General features: G+C 52.2%; 1 protein-coding gene across 3 annotated transcripts in view; it reads left to right on the top strand.

Moving 5' to 3' along the window:
- The first annotated feature begins 5,821 nt into the window (after positions 1 to 5,821).
- Positions 5,822 to 17,949, top strand: part of ARHGEF18 (Rho/Rac guanine nucleotide exchange factor 18) — a 51,114-nt gene continuing 38,986 nt past the window's right edge. The window contains exons 1-9 of one of the 3 annotated variants that reach the window (XM_039700354.1): positions 5,822 to 5,971; positions 6,096 to 6,176; positions 12,823 to 12,959; positions 13,258 to 13,757; positions 15,366 to 15,573; positions 16,219 to 16,333; positions 16,955 to 17,012; positions 17,227 to 17,271; positions 17,542 to 17,622. In XM_039700354.1, the coding sequence (XP_039556288.1) occupies positions 12,945 to 12,959; positions 13,258 to 13,757; positions 15,366 to 15,573; positions 16,219 to 16,333; positions 16,955 to 17,012; positions 17,227 to 17,271; positions 17,542 to 17,622 (1,022 nt within the window). In that variant the 5' untranslated portion in view covers positions 5,822 to 5,971; positions 6,096 to 6,176; positions 12,823 to 12,944. Of the gene's footprint in view, positions 5,972 to 6,095; positions 6,177 to 7,645; positions 7,770 to 12,822; positions 12,960 to 13,257; positions 13,758 to 15,365; positions 15,574 to 16,218; positions 16,334 to 16,954; positions 17,013 to 17,226; positions 17,272 to 17,541; positions 17,623 to 17,949 lie in introns of those variants that run through there. The other 2 variants (XM_039700355.1, XM_039700353.1) reach the window with 2 other exon arrangements.

The following is a 17,949-nucleotide window of genomic DNA, read 5'->3' on the forward strand; positions in this document are numbered from 1 at the left end:
TAGAATTTTTTATTTATTTTAATATATAAAACACTGTAAAAAAAAAGCAACAAACAATTAGTTTTCTTAAACACACGGAACATGTAAATTTGTATCCACAAAATCTTGGCAGGTGGATGTGGTGGGATTATTTTTGTCCTGTTCTGGTGCAGTCTACCTCAGTGTTTCTTAAGGATGTTTTTTAATACTACACACCTCTAAACCTGTTTAAATATTCTGGTCTGGACCTATTGTGGATCAGGGAAAATCAGTATCAGCTGATTCCAATACCAGGGACCATTCATGAAGGGAATGGGAAGGAGAATGGCCCATCACTGTTGATCCCTAATCTGAACAGTTGTGGCCAATGAACCCATTTACAAATTTGGATCTGATCTCATCCCTTAGTTCTGCTGTGATTAAAAAAAAAAAAAATAGAACAAAAGATCCATTTAAATGTTTGGACTTTAGTGAACTCATGACTTAAAAGGAGCAGGCTGCTTCCTCCTGGATCAGCATGTGCCAGCGTGGAGCAGGGACTGGGACCAGCCCTTGCTGTTGGGGTTGCATTGGGGTGGTTTGGTCACTGCTCTTCTCACTGTGCACAGGTGACCCAAAGTCCTGCCAGTGACCTCCTGAAACAAACCTTTCCAGCACACCCTTGCTTTGATACCATTTCCAAGGGCAGTGATCATAGCTGTGGGAATAGAAGAACTTTTACCTGAAGGAACATTGGAACCTTGTATTGGGTCTGGCTTTTCCCCGTGGTTGATACTGGTTGGCCCTGTGAGTACACATGGTTTGAACACTCGGATGGCTGAGCCAGGGAGTGTGTGCTGCTCCATGGACAGGCAGTCCCCTCCCATGGCTCAGTGTCACCTTCACCCTGCACCAAACAGAGCAGTTGTTTGTACCCAGCACTGTGTGAAGGTTGCTCATCCTTCCTACCTTGTGCCCAGGGGGAGGGAAGGCGTGTGGTACCAGTGGGGAGGGTATTGTGTTTCTCCTCTGTACAACAAATAACACTAGTGGTTGCTGCTCGTGGCTGTTACAGATCACATTCAGCTGTAGAATTAGGAAGAATAAATGAACATCACCCGCAAAGCCCAGCTCTCACTGCTAGAAAATCCTTCCTTGGCTCACAGCCGACACTTGGTCTCTGCTGCTGGAAGATCCTCGCCCCAGGGATGCCCAGATGCCTCACTCGGATCTCGCTGATTCCTGCTCAGAGAATTCCTGCAAGTGGAGACTCAAGTGCTCTTGGAACCTCTGGGGTGCTGCCAGGGACCCCAGCCCGGGCAGGGCTGCTGTGCTCACCCTGCCTTGGGGAGCTGCTGCTCTTTGCTCCGGCCACATCCTTACGGGGCAGAACGGCCCAGCTGCAGTGGAAGCACCACACTTGCTGCTCCTGCTGCTGCTGCTTAGGAGGAACCAAACACTGGTGCAGGAGAGCAGGTCAGATGGCTGGAGGAGGGCAGCCAGCAGTGGGAAGCTCTTTCTTTCCTTGCATTAATATTTGCTGGAGGGTTGGCTCCTGCCCTTTTTGGGCAGAGAATGCCCCGCTCGCAGCACGGGGCAGCAGGACAGACCCCTCAGCCCATCCAGGAGCAGCTGGAGCCTCCTGGGCACAGTCTGGCACCATCATGTAGCCAGAAATTCACTCTGGTGAATCAGGAGGAGCAAGAAGTTGAGCTCTGCTGAGCTTTCACTGAGAAAATGTCTGAAGTGTGAGGCTGGAGAGGTTTCTCAGAAAGGTTTCCACATTAAACTCAATTGCCACTTCCTGAACGGCTCTTGCCAATCTGGAACTTCTCTGGCAGGCCAGCACAGCACTGCAAAGCTTGGCTGCTGGGTTAGGAACGTGTCTGTCTTGGCTGCTTGTAAATACTCTATTGTGTTGTAAAATAGAAGAGCTCAGACATAAACTCTGTGCCAGCACTGGGTTGGGAAAGGTGATGGGAACTAGACCACGCTGCAGCAATGATGGTAAAGCAGCTGTGTGGGTATGAAGAGGCTGCTTTTAGGTTGCTAAAGGGTACTCTTAACTTATGGGTAGTTTATCTCTTTCCTCCTAAATTTGTATTATAGCGATGGGACACTTTGCTTAATCCTAGTCTGTTGGTTATAGTGTTGGTATCTCTTTGGAAAAAAAAATCTCAAAAGTCGCTTCTTGTGTTACTGAGCTGACTGTGCTGAAGGCAAATAGGAAATGACAGGAGTGAGAAGGGTGCTGAGCCTCTGCTTTAGAGGAGGGAGGGAGGGAGGCAGTCGAGTTCCCTCTCAAAGCCACTGTGACACGAAGATGGACCCTGAGGTGTCTCGGGCCCTTCCTGCTACCAAGACTGGAACCTTGTTTTACAAGCCAGAACGTGAAATATCTTTGTGCCATAAAACCTTACTGTCAAGGCTGTGCCAGGTGCTCCCGTGATCCGTGTGGGATGGGCTCAGAGCCTGGAGGGAGCTCAGAACTGCAGATGAACCCTGTGATCCTCTTGGAGCCGGGGGCTCGCAGGAGCCCCGGCCCTGCCCAAGGAGCTGCCGCCCTCGGAGTGTCCTGTGGTCCAGGGAAAGGAACTGCTGAACGGGTTGGAATCAAGAAATAGTTACTTTGTGAAATTCAATGTAAGATTAGTTTGGTATTTGTATGAACTTAATGGAATTTGGCCTTTTTATTACCTTCTGCTTGGCTCTGTGTTCCTTCTGCTTGGATTCTGTCCGTGAGTGTCAGTGTAAAGCCTTGACGTGTTCAGCCTTGTTAGGAGCATCACAAGAGTGAAGCCAGTCATCCAACTGACTTTTGGAGGAACCTGACTGTTGAAAAGCAACTCTAAAGTTAACCATTTTTAGCAAATCTGCTGTCATTAAATGTGTATTTCGTTTTAAAATGAATTTGCTTGTCCTTCTCAGAAGGAAGCACTTATTCTTGCAGTTTGGGCAAATTCACTGCAGCACAATGCAAGCTGTAAGGGGACAGGTAGAGAAATGACTTTTTAAATATTGTATAATAAAGTTAGTATTAACTCCTATGGTGTTGTTACTTTTTTGCCAAGAGATTTGCAATCAGCCAGAAATTCTGTTCCTGGTAGTGGTTTTGTTCCCACTCCAGTGCTGCAACTGGTGGTGTTAAATAGTCTCCTTTTCCAGCCCAGAAGGATCCCTTGGGAACAGGGTCTGGTGGCTGGGAGGACCTGGAATAGTCCGGGCAGCTAAAGAGGAGCCATCAGTGGAAGTTAAATGTGGGCTCTTGCTTAGCTGAGCCCCAGCCCCTGCTCAGTCCCAGCAGCACCAGTAAATCTTGAGCTGAGGGCTCTTTACCTGAGAGCTCTGAGCTGGACTCCACACCAAAGCTCTGTAAATCCAGACTCTCCCAGCAGCATTCCAACGCTTCCACCATCCCCACTTCCAAGTCTTTTCCCATAACCGAGTCCCATGAAAACTGATGGAGAATTTTAGAAAGGCCACTTCTAAATCTGCAGAGGTAGAGTGTTACTTGAGCAAGAAAAGCATTACCTTTTGCTTTAGTTAGGGGAATTATTTTATTCTTGGAGTATCAAAACTGGTTTGTATTTGAGGACTCTCATGGAAGGGGGAACTGGACATCAGCTTCATCCAACACAGCCCAAAGCAAATGCTGTCTGCTTCACTTAAATAAACTACAGATAGTTTCAGTTACATGTTAGGTGATGTTCTGTGAAGTCTTGGGTTTTTTATTTTTTTTCCCAGTTCATTCTTGCTGCTCCCACCTTTCCCTCTGTGCATCTAAGGTTCCAGATACAAATAGTACTGCAGATACCTCTTGTTTGAAATAAAGGATCAAATGTGCCATGATTTTTTTTAAAAAGGAAGAAAAAAGAGAAAAACCTTCCCCCTTGATTTATTTTTTCAATGTTTTCATATCTAAGAGCCAAGCAGTGACATGTACAGAAAATCTTTGAATAGTAAAAAAATCCTTGCTGTGTGTCGGAATATTGAACAATTAACTGTTTATATTAAAATTCTGAATAAATTATCCAAGAATAACTGTTCCTTTTGTGTCTGCTGTCTGTGCAGCACTGAAGGCTGCTTTGCCGTGGAGAAAGCAGTAAATTCGCACCTTGGAATAAGTTGCAAAATAAATGGTGTTAAGGAAACAACCAAAACCCACAGCTCAACCAACTGTAGGTTTGTAGTGTGAAGCCAGTGGAACTCCTCTGCCTGATGGCTCAGGTGATTCCTGTCCTCACCTCGGGGCTCTGGGTGATGCCACTGATGCCATCGGGCAATCTTTGGTGCCAGGATTCCTTCTGGAGCATGGAGAGCTGTGGCTCTGCGATGTAATTTGTTCTTTTCTGGGCATGGAGGAGGTGTTCTCTCCTGGGAGGGGACAGACTCCTCACTGCCGGTTTTAAAAACATCAAAGGCAGAGGATCAGCCCCACCCGTGTCCTGTGGTGGAGCTGCTGTAACCGGGTGTGCACCAGCAGCCTCCTGTCCTGCCCAGGCCCCTCTGGAGGTGTTTCTAACTTCAGCCTGGTTTTGTTTCACCAGAGCCAGGATTTCCCTCCTGATGGGCTGCACCAGCGAGGTGAGGGCTGCCCCTCCTGTCAGGGAGTTGGGCAGAGCCTGAAGATCCCCCCGAGCCTCTTTTTCTGAGCCCCTTTCCCAGCTCCCTCACAGGAGTGACTCTCCAGCCCCTTCCCCAGCTCCATTCCCTTCTCTGGACACCCTCCAGCCCCTCCGTGTCTCCAGTGAGAGGCCCAGAACTGGACACAGCACTCAAGGCCCCACCAGTGCCATTTCTTCCCTAAGCCTATCCAGAATTCTCTCACTGTGAGAATGATCATAAACAAACTGGTATTTTAAGATGTTTCGGAGTTGTTTCTTCTGGCACAGGCTTGTTCTCTGGGGATCCTAAAATGCAAAAATAAACAAAGCCACAAGACTTGAACTTGCTGTCCCAGGAGATTTGCTTCCCACTGGGTTCTCTGGGATGCTGTGGGGAGGCTGCTGAGGTTCGGACGGTGTTCGTGCCATTATCCCTTGTCACTCTTCCAGGCTGCCTGCACAGCTCAGCTTCAGCACCCCCCAAGCTGTGTCAGACACGTGGCAGGAGGGAAAGAGCTCGTCCTTGTTTGAGCCAAGGACAACTCACCATCCCATCAGCCAGAGCAGCTGCCTGGTGGTGTTTAGGAGCTGCCCTGATCTCTGATGCTCATCGAGCTCTTGTGGACTTCAGAGAAATTAAACCTTAATTCCTCTTTGCTCTTGTGGTTTCCTGGAGCACAGGGTAATTGCTATTCTAAATGCTGCCAAAGCTGCGGTCTCTGAGTAATTGGAGTGTGAGTGGTTCTTGTTCTGATTAGGGTTTGGCTGGGGCTGATGAGTGCTCGGGGCTCTGGGATGAGGAGCGTGTGTGCCTCAGCCCACGGGGCTTGTAGGGAAGGAGGGGATGGCTGTGCCAACAAACCCGAGCCTGGACATGCCAGGGCTCTGTCTGCTGGCCAAGAGCAGGGCAGGGGCACTGCCTTGGAGCTGAAGCCTTTGTCTCTCTCCTGTACAGGTGAATATGGTCAGTACAGGCATTTCTGTGCTGTGCTATCACTTCACTCTGTGTAAGAGAGACCTGCTGGGCTTTGTGGTCCCTGTTGCTCCACAAGGTCAAAGCATTGGAGCAAAGACCAGGGACTCGTTAAGAGGAGCCATATGTAAGAGGCTAATGAGCCATGGTGCAAGGAGCCCACGGCCTGGGCTGGGCTGGGCTGGGCTGGGCTGGGTGTGCGGGGTTCTCAGGGCACACACAGCGGTTTTTCCCCGAAGGGAACAGGAAGCTATTGCCTCAGTAGCTGCTCCCTGCAGCCATCGTGACTTCAGGGCTGCCCGGGCCCCTGCACCGGCTGCCGCAGGGTCCACAGCCCTCCTGGTGGCTTTGCTGGACCCTTGCAGAGCCCAGAGCCCAGCGAGGGTGGGAGCGAGCGGCACTGGGGCGCGGCGGTGGGAGCTGCAGCATGGCAGAGGTGGGTTTGTTTGTGCTCTCGGAAAGGGGAAGCGGTGAGAGGGCTGAGCCAGCGGCCCCCGCGAGCAAACCGCCCTCATGGCCGCTGCTTCCCCCGTGAGGCTCCGCTTCTCGCTCTGCTCCAGCAGCTGGAGAAGAAGCCACAGCTGTCAGATGTGAGGATTGTGCACGAGGAACCTGCCACAGAGATGCCTCCAGCCCTCAGGGTAAGTGGCTCTCTGCACAAGCTCCGTCCCACAACAGCGGCGGTGTCACTCACCTTCCTCAAGGCCTTGTGAGGAAGCAGCTTGTCTTGAAGCCAAAAGTCCCAGTGCTGGGTTGGTGCAGGCTCCCTCCTGCACGAGCTTCAGTGCAAACATGGGCTGGGGAGGCTCAGCCTACACAGGGTTTTGCTCTGCTGTGAGTGAAGAGGAGATGAGGCCAGGATTTAACCCCCAGGTGCCATCATGGTGGGCTCTGGGGCAGTGCTGGGCTGGCTGGGCACCCTTTGGGTGCTGCTCTTGGCTCTTGCTGCTGCTGTGCCACAGCTGAATGCTTGCAAAGACACCCTGGCACTGCCCACAGCTGGGTTTGAGCTGTGCACAAGAGGGGTCCATGCCCAGGATCCCCAAATTCCACTCTGGACTGCCGATTCCAGGGCTGGCCCCCAGTATTATCAGGGGGGTGGCAGCAGAGGGGATGGAGACAGGGCTGTACTGGGCAGGTGACACTTTGGGGTTTGTGGCCAAGCAAGAAAAATGCTTTTTGACACCTGCTTTTGTGCATCACCAGCCCAACCTGGGCTTCAAGCTGTGGAGGTGCCTGTGGTCATTCCCAAACTGGCTGGGCTCTGCTCAGTGACGCCACAGGCATCAGCTGAACAGCAGGGAGGAGTTTTGGCCTGGCCCCAGAGCCCAGCAGCTGCACTGGGGTAAAACCTGGCTTCTTCAGCCTAATTGAGAGCTTGGGAGCGAAGTTTGGAGACTGGGATGTGGGACTGGTGCCAGCTGGGAGCAGTGGGCTTGGAGGGTAGGAAGTTGGGTCTCTTGGGGCAGTCTGAGATTGCTCCCACCTTTCTCCCTGTGTGGGAGAGCTGAGGAGGGCTTGGAGAAATGCCCTTGCCAGGGGACTGGGACTTGCTGTGAGATGCAGGACGATGCTGATGTTGCAGATGGACAGGGTCTCTTGCAGTCCCTTGTAGAGGGTCTGCCACAGCACCTGAAAATGAGAAAAAGTATAAATAATGAGCCTTCATAAATGTCTTGTAAAGACACCAAGCCTTGTCAGTATCAACTCTGACCTGTCACTGAAGGTGAAGGTGACTCTTTGCCAGGTGAGAAGTGCCTGAAAGTGCTCACAAAGTGTCTGTCACGCTCACAGCCATGAATGGAGCAGGCAGGTTTTGGCAGAGGGGCTGTGGTGTGTTAACAGCTTGTTTTCTGTTTCTGTCTGCAAGCCTGGAGCAGCGCTCAGGGGCTGTGTGTGCTCCAAGGCCACTAATCCCCAGGCCCAGCTGTAGGAAGTCACTGACCTGCCACACAGGTGGGAATGCCAGGGACCAGGAATGTCTCTCTGGCTACAGCCTCCATCAGCTGATACTTCTGACAAAACACTTGGCTTCTCCACTCCCCCCTTGGCAGCCCCTGGGCTGCAGCCTGCAGCGCTGCCTGAGAGCGCGCTGAGCTCTGCCGTGCTCCCTGCCGGCGTCTCCTGCTCGGGGCTCTACCTTGCACGGGGCTCCCAAATGTCAGACTCACTGCTCAACCACTCCTGGCCATCGTTTTCCAAGCGCTGGAAGAAGAGATGGTCCTTTAAGCGAGGTAATGGCCTGTGGGGACAGGGCGCTGAGCGTGTGGTGGGAGCTGGGCTGTGGCAGGGACAGCTTGTCCTGGACTGAGCAGGTACCAAAGAACCCCGGGGGCCCGGGCAGAGCTTGTTTTGAGGTGCCCCCTGCTCCTCCCTGCACGGGACACTGCCTTTTCCTTGCATTTAATCTTCTTTTCAAGGCACATAGTTGCCTCCAGGAGCTGGGTAATGGGTTAAATATCAGCCTTTTGGTTTTGTAATAAGTTTGTTTCGTGGCTGGCAGTGAGCTGGATGTCCCGGTGCTTGCAGACAGCTGTCTCTGCATGCTGCCTGGCCGGAGTTTGGTGTCTGAGCAGATGTGGGGGAAAAGATTTCTTCAGTTTTTCAGTGAGGGCTGATGAGCAGAACCCCCATGTCCAGAGCCCTGGCGGTTTGGGTGGCCCTGGCTGGGCTTACTGTGTCCAGCAGCAGGGGTGGGAAATGGCAGCAACTGGTGTCAACTGGCCTCATTTCTGCATGTGGTGCTGGGACTTGGAAAGAGGGAGGTGAGAGCCCCAGGAAGCAGGACATTTGCAGTCCTGGAGGAGCCAGACACTTGTGTCCTTATGAGCAAACACTGCCTTCACGCTGATGCTTTTGGGTACCTTTACCTGCAGCATCAGAGCTCCTGCTCCTCTTTCTGTTCATTATTCCCCACCCACTCCCAGTTCTCTTCTGGTGTGGATGTGTAGGAGACCAAGATCCAAACTGAACAGCTGGGGGAAGGTTAATTCAGAGCAGGACACAGGGGGCTCTGCAGGCTCTGATGTGTGGTGAGCCCCAAGCCCCCGCTGGGCACCCCACTCCAGCCATGCCTGCTGGGGGGGTTATGGGCTGGCTGGCAACACTCAGCTGGGCTGATTTCACTAACAAATGAAGCAGCCTCATGGTGCTCCCAAGCACTGACTGCTTTGCAGAGGGCCTGGGTACAGCCAGCTCCCTTCAGCAGGTGCTTGCAGAGCACTTTGTCCTGTTGGGGCTTGTGCTTGGGCACAAAATGCTCGGGTCTCACTCAGCCCCTCTCCCACACTGATATTCTGTAGTGTGGCACTCGCTGGTCCATGTGGGCCTCAGTACCCCCTGGAGCTGCTGCAAGAACGTGCACAGTGACCTGGAGGGAATCAGAGAGGCTACAAACCCCCTCAGCCCTGCTGAGACCCTTCAGCTGAGAGACAGCAGGGAACAGTCCCAGCTCCCTGCTCCTCTGCCCTCCATGCCCAAGAGCCTGGCCCCAGCAGTGTGGTGATAAGGCAGTGGCTCTGTACAGTGTGTTACAGTGTGGGACAGCTTATCTTCCCCTGCTCCTGCCCAGAGCCAATCCCCACTGCTGCCAGGGCTGGCCAGGAGGGGCCCACACCAGGCAAGGGACTGCACTTCAGCCCATCTTGGCACAGGGAGTTCAGCTCTTGCTTTCCAGAGGTTTCTCCCTTTAGCTCTGCACACCCTGCAATAAGATATGTGAAGGGAAGCTGGTGCAGGGCCAGGAGGGCAGAGGTGGGTCAGGGAAGATGGAATAATTTTTATTTCATGTCTGTGATGCTCTCCATGGTTTCCCAACAATCTCTATCCCTGACTGCTGGGAAATGCCCAGTTGTTCTTGTCTTTCCTTCCTCCCAAGACTGTTTCATGGAGCAGAACTGCCCAGTGCCTTTGTCCTGCCGCGTTTGGTGTGGTCTTTCCCCAGTGGGAATGCAGACAGTGTTTGATGTTGGAGGATGTGACTGGTGTAGCCAGAGCTCACATCCATGTTTTCCTCCAACGTGTCTCCTCCCAGCGCCAGCCTGGCTCCAGGGTCACTCGGGGACATGCAGCATCCTGCACCAAGCCAAGGCACAGGCAGGTGAGGATGGGACACTGCTGGCAGGGCTTGTTCCAGGGCTGGCTGCCCTGGTGCTGTCACCTGCTGTGACACTTGTGGGTGCAGCTCCAGCGACCAGCCTGCCCGAGGGAAATCAGCACAGCCAGCTACAGGAGGGAGGGTTTGACCAGAGGTCTGAATTGGAATTATGAAAATCTCTGTTGGGATCCCACTGGCCTTGGGCACGCTTAGAACAGCATGAAGCCTTCTTCCTTGAGCCAGAGCAACTCAGCCAGCTGATCCTGCTGTCCCCACAGCATCAAACCCCCTGAGACCATCCCAGACTGTCACATGCCGTGGATGCCTGTCACGGCTTCCTTCCTCCCCACACAGCAGCCCAGAGTCATCATGTTTCACCCGTGGGAAGCTCTGGCAAAGTGCAGGAACCATCCCAGCCCAGCAAGTGAAGCTTCCTCTCCAGCTCTGCCCTGGGAATTCCTCTGAGGAGGCTGCTCCCTGCAGCAATAACCTTTTATGGTTTCCAGCCAGAGACGAATTAAGCAACTGCAATACCTAATCTGCTTAATGTTCTCCTAAAGCAAACAGCATTTGTTCTTGAAAGTGTCATTTTGTTATCCCATCTCCAGCTTCAGCTGAGGAAAGGTGACTGCTGCTGTCTGCCAAAGCCTGGGGGGCCAAGATTCCCTGTCCCCTTGCCACCATGCTGGAGCCTGGATCCTTCCAGACAGGCTCGAGGGCAGAATACGGGAGACTCAAGGCGCTGCAGAGTTTGCCACACTTGCTGACACATTGGTGACCACCTTGATCATTGATATGGGGATGTTCACAGCCCCCCAGACCTGCCTCCTTCCTGTGTACGCTCCATGCTCAAACTTCCTCGCCCACCATCCCACAACGCGATGCCTGAAGGCATTTTCCCCCATGAGCTCCTCCATCACCCCCTTGCCCAAGCGCCTGCTCCATGCAGGGTGCCAGCCCAGCCTCTGAAGAGGGAGCCCGGCAGCGCCGTGGCTGGTGCTCACACATTGCCTAAAATGGTGTCCCCACGGCAGCCGCCCGCGCGCCGCTGCCCCGACCCCGCGCTCGCGGCGCCTCTGATTTATCGCGTGTTGAACCGAGTGTCTGAAGCCTCCGAGGAGGATTTAAGTCCTTTGGTGGGTCTGGACCGGGTCTGTTGACTGCAGCCTATGCCTTGGCCAAATCCTGAGCCCTGCATGGCACAGGCAGAGCTCAGGGAATATTTTCCAGGCCTCCGAGGAGCTGACTCTGTTCCAGGGATCCACTTTAGGGCTGCATGGAGCTTGGGGCAGGCCCAGAGTAGCCTTGGCGGGATGGCTGGACACTGCTTGGGAGGAAAAAACTCCTTGTTTTAGTTAAACCTTCAGTCCAGGGCTCTGGCCTCTGTCAGGCCACAGCCCTTGTCAGCTCCTGCTGCCTCCCAGGGCTTTGCTGCTCTCCCTGTGGGTAGTTCACTGCTGAAGGGATGGCGAGAGCGGGGAATCTCCTTTTTCTTCCTTCTTTGGATTTGTATGAGGGGAAGCACCATCTGTCCTGGCCTCCCTGGGATGCTCCCCACCTCCTGGTTGCTCCCCATGGATCCATTCCACCTTAGCCATCATCCCAGCCTGTTTGGGGGGCTTCAGTGGTTTTCATTGCCCGCCAAGAGCTTTGGCCGCTGTTTGCTACAAGTTCATGCCAAAATCTGTGCTGGTTCAAGGGTGTATTCACTTCAAAATGCTGATTTTAGACTGCAAGCTGAATCCAGGTGCACTGAGGAAAGCAGAAGGTGATCTTTAATAGCTCACTAAATCTCTGTCAGTTGCAGATGCAGCTCAGGGACATCCTGGGCAAGAATTGGTCTATTCATTAAAAATATCATGTGAAGTAAATTTTACAGCCTTGCTAGAAAGCCTGTTTCAAATTTTCCCTGGTCTTGTAGCTAGAAACCCCTTAATCAAAAGAGTGCCTTCAGAAGTGTTTTCTTTCTATATTATTTATAGTCCTTCACTTGAAACCATCACACACGTTTGAACACACCAAATGCTCCTTAAAACAGAAAATCTGGCATCTGCAGTGTGCAGCAGGATCCAAGGAACAAACCTCCAAGTTCTCCCTCACGTTTGCTGCCTTTTTTTAGTTGGCACCATGCAATTCCTGGCTGAATTGTGTAGCTTTATAATCCACAGCAGGATGCAAGCTTTCCAAGAGTGCGTTTTTTAACAATGTCTTCCTTACATTGATGTTTTTATGCTTGATTTTCCTGGAGTGTGATGAGTTTCTAGCAGTTTCCTGCTGGTTTTTCCCACTGGATAGACATGGCTGCTTACAGTCTCTTGGTATTGCTCTCTGCATCTTCAGAGATCCACCACAATGCTTCAGCCAACAGCCTGGCTTTTTTCCCTTTGCCTCAGCCCTTTGCCTCAGCTGTGTGTGTCTCGAAGGAATAAAAAGCCTCCATGAGTAATGCAATGGTTCAGGGATTGTGGCTAAGGTTTACAGTGTGTCTCGCTCCACAGGAATGTGCTTCAGTCAGCTGGACCATCTATTCTACCACAAACACATCCAGACCTTGGTTTGTTTCTCAGTGAGTTATCTGATGGAATACGGACACTCAGGTTCACACTCCTGCCTGGGGAAAATCCAGAGGAGTGATCTGGAACCAGGACAATTATGTGCTTCTGGTATTGCTCTGCATATTCAGGGTTGTCTGGAGCCACCAATTTGCCTCCCAGTATCCTTTATTACCCACCCACCACCTAGAAAAAAGACACCCAGGTGTCCTTTATTCGTTATGGATGAAAATAAAACCACCCTCAGTATTTTTATTCCTAGATTTCTGATTCAAAGGTCCATAATGTCAATAACAGACAAAATGTGCTTAATTCTTTTACTGTGCAAAAAGCTTCTGCAGCATAGGACACCCTACGAGGGTCTGGCTGAGACAGTGCAAGCCTGGTCTGTCCCCTTGCACATGCTGGAGGGATGATGTTTCTGTAGAGGGATGAGGTTTCTGCTGGCAGGAAATCCCTACACCAGGTTCCTACAGGATCAAGGCTGCTGTGGAGATTGCCTGGCACTGCCTGTCTGGGAAGGAGCAGAGGACACGTGGAGCATTTCAGTGCTGCCTGATGTCACCTGTGGGTGTGCAGCAGGTTTTCCATCCCTCCCAGATGTCTGGTTAACCTGCTGAGACCTTCTCTGTCTTGCAGGGTCCGACTGCAAGCCGTGCTTACGGGAATTCACTGACCACCACAGCCCTGCCTTGGAGTATCCCACCCCCAAAAGCTTCCTCCCATCCCTGATTGCTGAGGATGATTCCTTCTGCACCAGCATGGCTGAAGAGAAGGCAAGTGTCCTCTTTCCTGCTGCTACCACCGTGCAAGGCAGAGGCCAGGGGCAGCAAACAGGGTGGTCAGCACCACATCCAGAGGGGTTTGTGGTGGAGTAGGAATGGGGGAAAGTGGTACTGATCCAGATTGTCAAGGAATACAAGGTTATGTTGCTGTGAGGGACAGCAGGGGAGGATGACTATTAGAAAGTCAATTGGAAGTCTGGCTCTGCTCTGCACCCCAGTTTCTGTACGGGAGGTGTCCCCTTGGCAGGGCTGGTGTGAGGCTCTCAGAGGATTTGTGCTGCCTTTGCAGGAAGACTCGTCTTCCACAGAGCTGGATGTGCCAGCAGCAGACTTGCACAGCAGCACAGAGGATCTCCTCTCAGACTCTGCTCTCCACGGCACGGAGTATTACAAAGATCTGGGACTCCTGAGCGTGCCGTCTGCCAAAACAGCACCAGACACGGCAGCACAGCCAGAACAAGAATCCCAGACTGTGTCTGCCCTTCACTCATTGGAAGACAGACCAAGGGCTCTGAGCAAACTGTCTGTGGATGTTGCTTTTTCCAATCCCGTTTCCTGCTCAGTACGTTATGGCGAGGCCGACTGTCGTTTTCTGAACAAAGGCCACCTGTGCTCCCGTGCAGCCATGCCAGATGACGGCACCAGCACTTCTGAGCATCCTGCAGAGGCAGACAACGAGCTGGACCTGCAAGAGGCCCAGGATTCCTTCCCCACACTGGTGAGATCGATGTCCACCTCCCGGAGGCACAGCTGGGAGAGCCCTCTGTCACCCGTGGACTGCAGGCGCAGGTACGGCGGGACCGTGAGTGGTATTTGATGTACACAGTTCAATGGAGGTGGGAGGCTGAGCATCCCACTGCCCGCAGCTCCAGATGCTGCTGGGTGGTCTCCCTTGCCTGTCAGCATCTGCCAGAGCAGCTGGACACCCACTGCTCCTGTTGGGTGGGATGTGGAAGAAGTGCTAGGGCAGCAAGAGGCTTTAATGTCTCCTTGGAAGTAGGAAGACCCTCTTTTCCTGGGGTTGGGGCTGAGAAGAGGATCTCTCTTTTCTGTCTGGAGGGAATCTTGAACAGCATCAGTTGCCCTGATGACCTCCATCCTCTGGCTCAAAGGGAATTTTTCTCATCAAGGTGGGATTAAGAGAGCTCTGTCAAATCCTTTCTCATCTTGTCTGTGAGTTGGCTTGGTGGGGCCTGTGCCTGCAAGTGCTGTGCTGTGCTCCAGCCCTCTGCCCTCCACGTGGCTGCAGAGGAGGTTGTGTTTGTAGCACAATGCTGAGCCCTGGCTGGGAGCAGAGGCAGGCCTGGCATTCCTGCCATCCTCTGCTCCTGCCACATGAATGCCTTGAGCTCCAGGTTCCTCCAGGAATGCTTTCCCTGCTGACAAATGTATTGATCTCCCAGCTGACTGGGATTTAGGTGCAAGCCAGCAAGGACTATTTTTATCTCTCCTCCTTATACGGTACCCTAAAATTATCTCAGCCTGAAATCTTGGCAGTCCTTTATCAAGCTCAGACTTTGGTTCTCAGACCTATTGTTGTCCCATGTGCCATGGATCATTCACAGTTTATGCTGTAACAGGCACATGAGTAACGGTGGCACGGAGTGGCTGTTGGTGTCAGGGACACGTTCTGTCTCCTCGCTGGGTGATGAAGCACGTGTGAGCAGGAGGCCAGGGAAGGGGAATACACCCCACTGCTCCCTAAGCAAACGCTTCCTGAAGCCTGCTTGTGGCAGCAGGAATGAAGTGACAGTGATCTGCAGACAGAACCCATGCAGAGACTAAGATTTTCCACTGAGCTTTATCCATAATTTTGCTTCTGTGTTGTCACTGCAACAGCACTTGGTGTGCAGCACACTGTGAGGCACTGGGGGAGCTGGTCCACCCCTCATTTCCTAGAAAAAAATGTTTTTCCGTCTTCAAATCTGGGCTGTGGTGGGAGCAGGATTTATGGCATGATGCCACAGTGGCGATGGGATAAATATCATCTGCCACTTCTAAATGCCCAGAGGGACTTTCCTGGATGGCAGCTGACAGGGCAGCAGCCCTGGGGAAGGCAGGAACAGGCTGCTGCCAGGGTGGCTGCACAATCTCAGGGGTTGCTAAGAGATCAGTGTGAGCCATTCAGCACTAAACATCCCGGGTGACCAGGGAGCTGGGGACTCACTGGTGGCAGCCAGAGGAGCTGTTTTGAACAGGCTCAGGACTTGGTGTCCAGGCTGACACTTCCTGTCATTTCCATTCCCTCGTGCCTGCTGCAGGGAGCCTCCTTGTCCCAGCTGCATGAGGTTGTTAGGACCACCCAGCCAGGGACATTGCAGGGGCTGTGCCATGCTGGGCACAGTGTGCCAGATCTACTCAGGTCTGCTCTGAGGCTTCTTTCTGCCCCCTGATTAGGTTCAGCCTGGATGTCACAGAGCTGGGCAGTGACCCAGAGCAGGACGATGTGGAGAAGAGGAGCCAGTCCTGCCTCCAGCCTCACGCGTCCCTTCAGCTGCCCAAAAGGGAACGGGGAGCCTGGAGCAGCAGCCGGGGTGGCACAGTGATCAAAGTGGAGATAGAGCCACTGCACCCAGACCTCGTGGCCAGCCCCAGCTTGGAGGTGGTGAGTGTGGAGGGCTGGGCACAGGGTCAGCAAGGCAAGCTGAGGGTGAAGAAAAGCAGCATATACAGGTGTCAGCTGCAGGCTGGACTCCTTCAGTGCCAGCGTGGAACCAGGAGGTCTGCAGGAATCTCAGCAAGGATGGGCTTTTTCAGATAAACTGCCCCATCTTGTGGGATAAAGGCCCTGGGAGCTGCCTGTAGTACTGCCCTCTTTTCCCATATATTTAGCTGGAATTTCCCTTCCCTTGTGCCTGTTGCCTCTTGTCCTGTCACTGCAGGACAAGAAAAGTCTGGCCCTATCTTCTCTCTAAGCCTCTGTCAGGTAGTTGAAGACAGCAGTGTCACATACACACACACACCCCTTACACACTGCTTTGCTCTGGGGAATACCTTTATATTCAATTAATATTAAAAGGACAATTGAATCACAGTGCTGCATGTCCAGTAAAAGTGAGAAGTGCCTAAGAAGGTTTCAGGCACGAGTGTCACTTGCTCCACCCTTCCTGGAGCGAAAAAACAGCTGGGCCTAGTGGTGTCCTGCATCATAACTGGCAAAACAAGAGGGAAAGGGTGAGGAATCAGCCATGATGGAGATTCCCTGGGTGCAGAAAGCACAAAAGATTTCTGTGACTTTTTACTTCTCCAGAAATGTGTCAGCAACGGGAAGAGACTGAGGTCCAAGTCTGTCCCATCAGCCTGTGAGACTATTCCCTCCCCCCAGATACCTCACAGTTTCAACACTTCTTTTCCAGCTGTGGAAGGTTAGTATAGACTTTATGCCATTAAATGGGTTCAAGGTGTGATTAAGAAAATAAAAACTAGAGCTGTAGCTTCTGGAAGTGTGGACAGCCTCTGCTTTCTCTTCCACATGGTCCCAGGAGCTCCTGAAATACAAAAGTTCTGAGTCTGGCCCTGGCTAGCAGCACAGTCTCAGCTCAGACATGCCCATCCCCAGTGACACATTGCCACATAACCTCCCTGTGGCCGGTGCTTTGGTCACTCCCTACTCAAGTTCCACCTGTGAGGATTGCCCCAGAGAAAAATGTGGTGATTTCAGAGCCTGGGAGGTGGAGGGGAGGCTGGCTGTTATGGAGAAGGGCTCTGGGGTGGTACCAGCTCCTCCCCTACTGCAAGCAGGACCCTAAGCAGCAAACATACAGACTGGGGAGGGGAGGAGTAACACAGAAAAGTGATGAGCCTTCACTTCCCTCACAGAAATGTAGAGCAGAATCTCCTTCCCTAACTGCTCCTGGCATTTCTTCCTCACCAATCAAGGCAGAGTGGGAGCCCGGCACAATTAACAGGATCCAGTTGCATAGATTGCAAGGTGGTGCTCTGCAAAGGCAAACCAGGATCCCTGCTGAGAGCGTTTTGTGTTCCAGGTGTTGAACCCCCGGCTCTGGAGATGCTGGAGAAGGACCACGTGTCCCCAGACCAAGTGTAGGTATTGTCAGTCCTGGCTGGTTTGAGATGAGGGAGATTTTTGAGTGTATCTGAGCTACTGGGGATGCAACAGCAAAGGAGATCCCACTCTGTGCTGGGTCACAGCTGAGCAGTTGGTCATAAACCAGCACCTCAGGCTTTGTGGGGTGCTGAATGTCTGTACAAGGATATTTTCTAATGCCTTGCTTTTCTTTTGCCCCATCCTTGGTAGGTTAATTGTTCAGAAGGTACTTCAGGAGCTGAAACATTACCATGGGTAAGTGTGTCTGAGACAGGGATGTGTGGGGAGGTCACAGGTCTGCCTAAGACACACCTTGGTCCCTTAAGGGGCAAATCCCCAGGGTACCAGAATCACTGATTTATTCCAGTGAAACCAGGGTAGAATTGCAAGGAAAAGGGGCATTTCATGTACCTCCTCTGTAACTCTAAAAATGTTCCTGCCCCATGCAGAAAATAAGAGTTTCAGCTGACCCAGAAGTTCTGTTCTTGTGTTCTTTGCTGTGTCTGATGCCTTTTCCCTGCCCAGGGCGAAGCAGAGAGCTTGTGTGCAAGAAGGCAGTGATTCTTCCCAGCAGAACCTCACTTGGTTTGAGTTCCTGTCTAATGAGTAAGTGAGACAGTGGGTGACACACACTTTGTGTTCTGAGAACAGACTCATTTTGAGTCCTGTTCATCTAAGCTCTACTGCCCTGCTAATCCTGTGTGCAGGACCCTGGTATCTGCAGGGCCTCAGCCAGGAGTGTGGCACTGAACAAAACCTGCACACATAGCTTGAAAGTTCAGCTCCTTATTTGCAAGTGTCTCATTAATAAGTGACATGGCTGATGCCAAACCAGATCCTCCAGGAGATGGAAAGCTCATACTTGGGGTCCTAAAGTGATGCTTCAATGAACTTCATCAGTGATCTCCCTAAGCTGGGTTTGGTCAGTGAATT

The sequence above is a fragment of the Passer montanus genome, unplaced genomic scaffold (genome assembly GCF_014805655.1).
Source record: "Passer montanus isolate IOZ18808 unplaced genomic scaffold, ASM1480565v1 scaffold140, whole genome shotgun sequence".
Taxonomy (NCBI): domain Eukaryota; kingdom Metazoa; phylum Chordata; class Aves; order Passeriformes; family Passeridae; genus Passer; species Passer montanus.